At 32.0% G+C, this 9,851-nt stretch overlaps 2 protein-coding genes across 3 annotated transcripts; one reads left to right on the forward strand and one right to left on the reverse strand.

The window, feature by feature from the left end:
* Positions 1-1,352: 1,352 nt before the first annotated feature.
* On the reverse strand, positions 1,353-4,845 carry LOC105111712 (G-type lectin S-receptor-like serine/threonine-protein kinase At5g24080). Of its 2 annotated transcripts, none has more exons than XM_011007157.1 (5): positions 4,428-4,845; positions 2,800-4,148; positions 2,444-2,624; positions 1,847-2,300; positions 1,353-1,746 (listed from the first exon to the last, which is right to left on the reverse strand). In XM_011007157.1, exons 1-5 carry the CDS (start codon positions 4,667-4,669, stop codon positions 1,405-1,407), a joined length of 2,568 nt encoding a protein of 855 aa, XP_011005459.1. In that variant the 5' UTR covers positions 4,670-4,845; the 3' UTR covers positions 1,353-1,404. The 2 variants fall into 2 exon arrangements, with proteins under 2 accessions (XP_011005459.1, XP_011005458.1); XM_011007156.1 differs by having other exon boundaries at positions 2,800-4,166.
* A 3,033-nt stretch (positions 4,846-7,878) lies between these two features.
* LOC105111714 (phospholipase A1-II 4-like) lies at positions 7,879-9,555 on the forward strand. Its single transcript, XM_011007158.1, has 2 exons — positions 7,879-8,617; positions 8,710-9,555. Exons 1-2 carry the CDS (start codon positions 8,057-8,059, stop codon positions 9,385-9,387), a joined length of 1,239 nt encoding a protein of 412 aa, XP_011005460.1. The 5' UTR covers positions 7,879-8,056; the 3' UTR covers positions 9,388-9,555.
* Positions 9,556-9,851: the final 296 nt, after the last annotated feature.

Raw genomic sequence — 9,851 nt, forward strand, 5'->3', positions numbered from 1 at the left:
GGCTGGGCTAGGTATAATGTGAGTATGGCCCACTAACAAGATGAGGCCCAGTTAGGAGTGTAGGATTCCAAAATTTATGATTTTTTTTTTTTTATCGCTACGTCTTGTAAAATTCTAAGCCTACATAGAGTTAAGAATATGCTTTCTGCGGAATTAGGATATTTTCTTATGTAATTTTTTAAAGTATTTTTTATTTAAAATAATATTTTTTATTTATTTATTTTTAATCTTAATATATTAAAATATTAAAATATAAAAAATATAATTTTAAAAAAAATTATAGTTAAAACACATAGCCAAACATCATTTTTAAACATGAATTAACTATATAGGCAAACACTAACTTAATTATCTAAAAATAAAAAATTTAAAATTTTAGCATAATACTGTTAAAATGACCCGACCCTATTATGTTATAGTAGAATACTTTTAAAGATTTATTTTTATTTAATTATATTAAAATTAAAGTAGATATTTATAATAAAATAAATCACTTAAATTTTAAGGGAAAAATACATTTTGTTAGTCAAAATTATCTTCTCTCATTCATGTATTTTTAAAATACATTTTGTTAGTCAAAATTATCTTTCTCATTCATGTATTGTTTTTTTTACAATAACATATCCTTTTTATTCTTATTAATAGCATGATTTATTCAATAAACATTAATGATAATTAAAAAATGATAAAAACTCTAATAAAAATTTTAGAATTTTAATGGACAATGAGATAAAAAGTGTAGATATAATATGTCAGTGAGAGATTGTAGGAGACTTTTTATTTAATTTATTTTATTAAAAACTATTATTTATCTGTTTTTAGTTTAATTTTATTCTGACTATAGATAATGTTAATATTAATGTTAATGTGAAAAAACATTTTTATTATATTTTTTTATTGAAAAACAACTCTAGTTTTTTTAATTATAATTTTCTCATCCTTATCTTTTGGATTATATTGAGATATTCTATTGAGAATAAAATTGAAATTTTCATATAAAGAACAAAAAAATAAAAGATAAGAGATCTAATTAAAACAAATAAAAGATTTTAGATGAAATTGAAAAACCACATAAACTAAAATTTAATTTGAGATTGTAAAATTATATGTTTAAATTAATAAAAAATTAAAAAAAAATCTTAGTCAACAATTATCATATTAAAAAGTTAAAATTTAATTTCAAAAGGTACAACTCAACTAATTAGACTCTAGGTTTATTTTTTAGAGGTCATTAATTCAAATTTTATAAATTTTAAGGCTATTAAAAATTTACATGGTTGTTAATTTTAGAATTTATAAAATTAAACAAATATCCATGTTAATAATAATAATAATTAAAAAAAAATTGAAACTTAAATTAACTCAGCTGACATTAACAAGTCAAACAAAATATTGTCCTTTGTCCTATCTGGGTGACATCGTTGAATAACTGCACGTAGCATGAGATGACGGGTGACCAGTAGCAGTGGTGAAGGAGCTAGATTGATTGAATTCTCTCTTCATGGCCTTGTAAACTTGTTCTAAGCCTTCTTCTATCAATTCCAAGACAGTTTGTGGCATTGGTGGTGTGTTTATCTCCAATGATCCTTCTAGCATTTTCACCACTTCTCCCATTGAAGGTCTCGAGTAGACCTCATCTTGAATGCACCAAAAAGCAACTTTCACTGCTCTCATTAGCTCTTCTTCTTTTACTGATCCTTCTAGTCTGCGATCTGCTGCTTTCAGTGGTGTATCATTCATCATCGCCTGCAAAAAAGCATCGATATCATGATCAGATTAAATGAGAATTATTGCCATGAAAACACCCTTTGTAGCTGATAAGGTTGAGCAAGAAAACTTCTGATACCTTGAAAGCCCACCCAGGGTAAAAGAAGTCCTCTGCATCTAAAGACATGTCAAGGTTTCTTCTGCCACCAACAATCTCCAAAAGAAGCATTCCATAACTATAGACATCAGCCTTCACAGTAATAGGCCTGTTGCTAACCCATTCTGGAGCCAAATAGCCTCTAGTTCCTCGAACCATGGTCACAACATGCGAATGCTCCCTTCCCATTAACTTAGCAAGTCCAAAATCTGATACTTTAGGACAGAAATTCTCATCTAACAAAATATTCTCCGGCTTGATATCGCAGTGAATTATCCGGTCTCTGCATTGCTCGTGAAAGTACGCAATCCCTTTTGCAGTAGCAATGGCTATATCGAAGCGAGTTGACCAATCCAGTAGTCTATCTCGGCAACTATATGAAGGAAAGATCCATTTATCCAATGACCCATTTTTCAGGAACTCATAAACTAGGAGACTGCCAAAGGAAATGAACAAATTTCGAAGGAAAAAAAAACTATTTGTTAGACTCGTAGTCTTTTGTATCTGAAAATGTAAGATGAATCAACGACATTTGAGGTTTTCAACACTTTTAAGTTCTTTCTGGGAAACATTTCTTACCGTTGCAATCCCTCCGAGCAGTACCCGCATAGACGAACCAAGTTCATGTGATGCATAGAGCCTATGGTATTTACTTCAGTTATAAATTCTTTCTCCCCATGAGGTAAAACCTTGTCTAGCTTCTTTACAGCAACTAAAGTTCCATCTCCAAGGCTTCCTTTGTATACACTTCCAAATCCTCCTGCAGTACGACAATAGCATGCATAAATCATAACCAAAACTCGATAGATTTGTATACACTTCCAAATCCTCCTCAATACGACAATAGCATGCATAAATCAAAACTAAAACTCGATAGACTCAAATTTTCCCTGTTTCAGTTCCTCTGTTTCTGTATTTACGTGATAATTATTTACCTGTTCCAAGTAGCTGTGAAAAATTGCAGGTACGAATCTGCAAGTCGCGGTAAGTAAAATGTATTGGAGCACCAGGAAGAATAGGAGAGCTCTCCATAGCTCTTTCCAAGTATTTCTTTTTATGAACATTGAAATATAGCAATAGGCATAGTAGGCCAACAAGAATTGCCATACTGAGAACTATAGGTATAACCACAACCTTCTTTCTTGTATTATCATCATCTGTCTCCCTTTTAATGCCTCCTGGAGACATCGATTCGTTGCCTCTAACCTTCACAAACAAGGTGGATCCAGTGTCCTCATATCCACCAAAGTCTAAGCTCCTCAGTATCCAACAATAAGGCTTCTCATCATCAAGTCCATAAACAGAAGCTACACACTCACAATCTGATAGACAAGCGTCACCACACTTTGACACAGTAGGAATATCACTGTAATTTGCTACCACCGAAAAATCGGAGAAAAAATAACTTGTTTGCTGCACAGCTGCAATCCTGAACTCAGATGTATGATTTGTATTTCGTGAATCACAACTTCCAATCGATGATGAGTTCTCCACGCAGAAGTTATCACCCCCTGCTTTGGAAGTACCAGGCAAGCATGTACAAGAAGCATTAGTCTTTCTTCTACCCAAATTACATACTCCATTACCACAAATTCCAGCAATGTCACAAGGATTTGACACTGCAGCCCACTCTGGAACCCACGCCCGTGAACCATTAACATTGTTATCCCATCGATACAGTCTCAAATTCCCATTAGTCTCAAGTGTCAGTCTTCGAAGAACTGCTGACCGAGTACTTGATTGATTTGTAGCTGAACCTAATCCATTATAGTCACCATCATTCTTATACACATAAACTGCCCCATTTGATGATTCACCATACACAATTCCAAAGCTTCCTGCATCATCCAAAACCGCGACAACATCCCCAGTAACATTTGAAATATCCGGTCCGGGCCAGTAGGAAAAGTTGGCATAAGCTTCAGGTGAAGCATCAAAGGTTTCAGGCAAGTTGTATGTTAAAGCAAGGCTTAATGAAGTAGGCTGTTGTAACATTTTGAGTGAGTAATAGCCACCATGTGAAGGTGATTTTGGTGATGTTAGTTCAAGGGATACTGTTAAAGGCTGGTTTGGAAGTAAAGTATCGGAAGGATGTTCAAAACTTTGCCATGCTGAGTGGTTGGTGTCAGTGTGGAGGATAAAGTTGCCAGTTTCTTCCATGCTTGCTGATGTAATGCCTGCGCCGGAGGTGTTTGACATCCAGACTGTTCTTTCTCCGTCGATTAGTACTAGGTTGCCGGGGGTGTCCAGCTCCAGGAATGCGTTTTTGTTGACCAGGGAGTTTCTATATATCAGATCATCACTGAGAAAATTAAGAAAGTGTCACCTGCGAAAGCTTCTGTAAAGACTACAGAAGGATAAATGGCTTTGATTTTTTTCTTCCTTTCCTTTTCTTTAAATGACATCATTTCATTTCATAAAATAAAAAAAAATGAAAAATATAATGATATGGACAGAACCCATTTGAGAATTTCTGATATATGGAGGATCCAATTGAAGATAAACTAGTTTAGGGATTAAATTAAAAATGATATATAAATCAGGGACTCATAAGTAAGCGTACCTATTAGCTGACCAAACTATGGTTCGATCACCAGGAAGATCTGCGAACCAAATGGCCACTTGAAATTGGTCCCGAGCATTAGCCGCTGGAGTTAAACCAAAAGCAAACGTACCATTATCTGAAACCCACGCTTCATTTTGATCACGAGCCATCAATCTTGAACCCAGACCAATGTGGCTAGCCCTAGCCCTAGCCCAAAGCCAAACTAAAACCAAGAGAAAAAAGACCAAACAATTAGCCATGATCACAAACTCAGCACCATGCAGGCTACCAGTGGACTAGGAGTGTTAATGTCAAGAACTTGAAAGAGCTAGAACTACAAAATAGAGCATTGGCCATGCTTTATTTATGAGAGGGAAAGAACAGGTTGAAAGATGCGTGTAAGAGTGTTATGTAGAGAAGAAAAATAGGAAGATCATAACACGTATACAGTGGTAGGTGAACTACACATTGAAATATTTTTTTTTCGGATCAGATGGTCGGCTAGAGCTATAAGCCATGGGTTTTGTGGCACGTGTCGTGTACGTGTGGTTTCCACATGGGCAATGATCAGCCGAAAGGGCTATGCACTTGTAACCTCGCATTTGATACGGAATTTCGGAAGTCAAGCCGTAATAAATTTTTAAAATATTTTTTATTAAAAAATATATTAAAATAATATTTTTTACAATTATGTAAAACATGAAAATATAAAAAAATAATTTTAATTTTAATTAAAAAAACAGATTAAACCGCCTAGCCAAACATACAATTCAGCCATTTGCATGAGATTGAAATTATTCAGATTTTTCACATCACCATGGACGTGGAGACAGAGGCTTGCATATCCCTGGTGGGAAAACAAGTTATGCAGATCATGACTTAGCTTGAAGTGTTGAAATTTTCAAGCTTGTTTATCCAGAAAAAGGCTCCATATATCTTCATATTTTAAGGATTATATACCATCTATTCATATATGTTTAATTGTATTTAATTTATTATTATAAAGTTATTATGTTTCTGATATTTTTTTTGTCAATTTTTTCTGTCAAAATTAATAAAAGTACATCACGTAATTTGTACGTACATGTCTAAGTTCACGTTTTACTGGATAATTGGCTGCAATATGCCTCATGTTTAGGTCATACTAGTGTGTTTTCTAGTAATAAAATAAATCTTAATTATTAATTCAAAATTTGACGTGTATGTTTAGTAAATTACGTGAAAGATTTTATGCACTAATAAATAATTAAAAGAGATCTTAATGCTAATAAAACACTAATTCATGAAGTTAAGAAATATCCACAATATTTAAAGATATCCAATCATGTGTTTCAGACGAAAGATCTTGAATTTTATTTTATTTTTTAACTTAATTACATGGCACTAGAAGAGTAATAATTTAAATTTTATTGAAAAAATATTTTGCTAGTAAAAGCTTTTTTTTATTATTAATATCTTTAATTCTTCGAATTTTTTCCGAAAGCTTTCAAATGACATACCAAAAAAAAAAAGGACGATTCAAAATAAGGAAAAAAAAGATAACTTCTTAACTTAAACCCCTTTTCTCATTAATTAATGTACTCATATTTTTTTAAAAAAAAAAATTCATCATAATATTTATTTTTTAGACACTATTTTATTGTCATTCCGAAAGCAAGTTTCCAAGATAGCACCCTAATAATTTTAATGTGCATGTATGGAAAAACATAACAACACAACTCTAAAAACATAACAATACAACTCTGATGTGTTGTCATGGAAAACTCTATGTAAGTGTCATTAAATCCACCGATTATTTGTTACATCTTTTTACCTTAATTTTTATCTCATTCAATAATCAAATTAAACTTTATAAGAATTCATTTAATGTGATCTAGTTGATTTGATTTGACAAATCTAAAAGCAATCCAAAAACCTAGTAAAAAAATAATATAACTTCAAAAAATTTCAAGATGACTTAAGTTTTTATTAAATAATGAGGCAAAAATATATCATATTGATCAATTTAGATCAACTCATCAAATTTATGATATACATATTATTTTTTATTTAATTATATAATAATAAAAATTAGTGACCCGAACAAAACCAACCAAATAAAATTAAAAAAAATAAATACAATAGATTGTAAAAAATAATAATTGCTCATAAATAAAGTAAAAATTAAATGGAATTTTAATAAAAAAAATATATAAAAAAATATTTAATTAATATAATAATATAAAAGAGTTTTTTTAATTATATAAATTTTAATAAATTAAATATAAACTATTGCAAAAAAAAAATTAAAATAGCCCTAGATACCACATTTGATTTTTTAAAAGTTAGTGATCCTCCTAAACCACCGAATAAAATTAAAACAAAATGAATTCAATATTTAGTGAAAAATAATAATTTTTCTAATTTTTTTATAAAAATTATTAAATAATATGTTGTTTAGTTGTCGAAATTCAACCATCTTAGATGGCTGGAAAGTCACACTATCGATCTCTAGGTCCAAAAAAAATAATAAAAATCATTGTGATCCATTTTGTTGAATTAAAAACACATATAAAACACTTTAGAAACCTTAAAAAACTCATTTCTTATTTAAAATTTGCATTTAATCAATAAAACAATCAACCCAAATCCAAAAATAAAAAAAATCCTAGGGCTTTATCTACTCTTTTCAGCAAGATAAAAGAAAAAAATTTAAATGAAACTTAACTCGTAATACATTGGCATTAAAAACAACTAATTTCATGGCTAAAAATTAATCAATTATTAACTTTTTTTCTCCTCAACTGTTTTCTAGTGACTCTCTATCCCATCTCAAACTCAAGAACTAAATATGATTAAAAAAAAAATTTGGACTCAATGGTTTAATTGTAAAACTAAAAAGACTAAAAAAAATTTAAAAATATCTTATCTAAGGCAAAATCAACAAAAAGGCATTGACACCACAATGTTTTAAAAAAGAGAACCTTGCTATTTCTTTGTTTCAGTTATGGTCCCTTATTTTTAGTTATTTTTCAAACAATAAAATCAAAATTATTTTTGTAAAATCAAGTATCAATCTAATATCAAGAAACTTTTTGATATCATAATAATAATAATATAAAAAATAAATAAAAATAAATTATTGATTAATCTTGAATCTTAAGTAACATAATATCAAATGATAAAATTTAAAATTAAAAATTAAAAAAAATAAATAGCTAAAGTTGAAAAAAAAAATAGAGTTGACACCGTATTTTTTTTTTTAAAAAAAGAAGGGTTTCCATTCTTTGCTTCTTTCAATTTTGGTCTCTTTGCAAACAATACATAAATATTGTACTATCATATATTATTTGTCTTAACATATATATATCAGAACAAATATTATGCTTAGTTCGGATAACATCGTAACAATGTTGTAATTATTATAATTAGAGGACGAGAAAGTGAAAGAGTGCTATTTTATTAAATTTAATTATTATTTACTTCCCATTACATCGTTCAAAAGTTTTTTAAACTTACAATGTTGTACGGTTACTGTTGGATTATTCAAGTGTACGAGCTTTGGGGGGTCATCTTTATACAATAAAAAAAAATACGAGACTAAGCAATATGATAACACCACACACTTGCCTAGCAAGAGGAGTTATCAAACATACTATAAGACTGATATGGCCGGCATAGCAGATCATTGGAAGGCTTTTAGTGGATTCAACAACTGGGATGGTCTTTTGATTCATCCCATCAACACCGATTTCCGCCGCTATCTTATTCACTACGGTGAAAGGGTTGGGGCTATTGGTGATGGCTTCAACAACGTCAAGGCATCAAATTCTTTTGCACTTTCTCGTTATCCACCAGAAGAACTCTTCTCCCATGTGGGTCTGCAAAATGGTAATCCATTCAAGTATCAAGTGACGAAGTACTTTTACTTGAAACTGGATGATTTTGCTGATTATATGGAGTTTGATATCAAGGAGTCTGCTTGGATTGGATATGTGGCTGTGACTACAGATGAAGGGAATACGGTCTTAGGGAGAAGGGACATTTTGGTTTGCTGGAGAGGAACAATCTTGGGCTCCGAATGGGCGAAAAATCTTCAATTTGATCTGGTATCAGCTGCTGAAATTCTTGGAGGTGCCCACAATCCCAAGATGCACCATGGTTTTCACAGCGTATACTTGGCCAAAAGCTCAAGCTCCAAGTACAATAAGACCAGTGCTCGAGAACAGGTAAATATTGATATACCTTGTCATTGCTTAACTGTGGAAGAAAAGTTCATATATCCCATAATGAACTATCTGATCTTGATTTTGCTATCCAGGTTCTTGCCGAGGTCAGGAGACTTGTGGACAAGTATGCTCACAACGGTGAGGATGTGAGCATAACGGTGGCGGGCCATAGCTTAGGTGCAGCACTTGCAACATTGAATGCCATGGACATAGTTTCCAATGGTTACAACAAGCCTGCTGGATCATATACAGGATTTCGTGTCACAGTCTTCGCTTATGCGAGCCCCCGCCTTGGAGACAAAGGCTTCCAAGATGTATTCAATGGCCTTGCTAATCTTCATGTCCTGCGCATAAAAAACGAAAAAGATATTATCCCTAATCTTCCACCGGCTTTCTACAATACATACAAAGATATAGGTGAAGAGTTGGAAATTGACAGCAGCAAGTCGCCATACTTGAAGGATCCAAATGCTGAACCGCATAATTTGGACATTTATCTACATACAATCGCAGGTTACCAAGGGAAACTTGGAGAATTCAGGTTGGTTATCGATCGCGACATTGCACTGGTAAACAAATCTGCGGATGTATTGCCGGAAAAGTATAAAGTCCCACCTAATTGGCGGACGGTGATGAACAAGGGCATGATCCAACTGGACAACGGATTCTGGAAGTTGAATGACTATGTGCCGGATCCTCCAAGTGAAGATGATATTGGAGGGAATATTACTGCTATATTCCTCAAAGACAATACGTCACCAGCATTATAATAATGATATTAATAAAGATTCATTTTGCCACCAATAGGATCACAATGGCAACATCGACTCTGCCGTCTACGCTATGCGTGGAATGTGGTCAGCTCAATTAATTTGGATTTCCTTGTAGAATTCAATTTGCTTATGTTTATGCTCTAACACACGATCTTAGCAGACTCATTTTCTAGAAGAAATTAAAAAAAAAAATTGGTATTTATCACAAGTAACTTTCAATACAAACGTCAACTTCCGAGCAAACATTGTTGATTGGTAAGGACATGTCATATTGCACTTGTAACACTCGTTGCATTGCTCATAATTAAACCAGGCGGCCTTTTTTATAAATTCTGTACAAAAAAATCATATGATTATGGTCTTAAATTTTTTTTAGTTGAATTGTTATGTCATTTTATCTTATTTGTGTTATCTTCAACTCAATTATATATGCTGACGGTTAAGTTGGCATGTTAGAACTT

The sequence above is a fragment of the Populus euphratica genome, unplaced genomic scaffold (genome assembly GCF_000495115.2).
Source record: "Populus euphratica unplaced genomic scaffold, PopEup_1.0 scaffold306.1, whole genome shotgun sequence".
NCBI classification, from domain to species: Eukaryota; Viridiplantae; Streptophyta; class Magnoliopsida; order Malpighiales; family Salicaceae; genus Populus; species Populus euphratica.

Bases quoted from the DNA above. Each gene is read 5' to 3' on its own strand.
- LOC105111712 (XM_011007156.1), bottom strand. From the start codon at position 4,669: ATGGCTAATTGTTTGGTCTTTTTTCTCTTGGTTTTAGTTTGGCTTTGG. The intron at 2,625-2,799 runs GTAAATAATTAT...GTCGTACTGCAG, and splicing joins TTCACAGCTACTTGGAACAG to GAGGATTTGGAAGTGTATAC. The intron at 2,301-2,443 runs GTAAGAAATGTT...TTCCTTTGGCAG, and splicing joins TGCTCGGAGGGATTGCAACG to TCTCCTAGTTTATGAGTTCC.
- LOC105111714 (XM_011007158.1), top strand. From the start codon at position 8,057: ATGGCCGGCATAGCAGATCATTGGAAGGCTTTTAGTGGATTCAACAAC. The intron at 8,618-8,709 runs GTAAATATTGAT...TTTGCTATCCAG, and splicing joins AGACCAGTGCTCGAGAACAG to GTTCTTGCCGAGGTCAGGAG.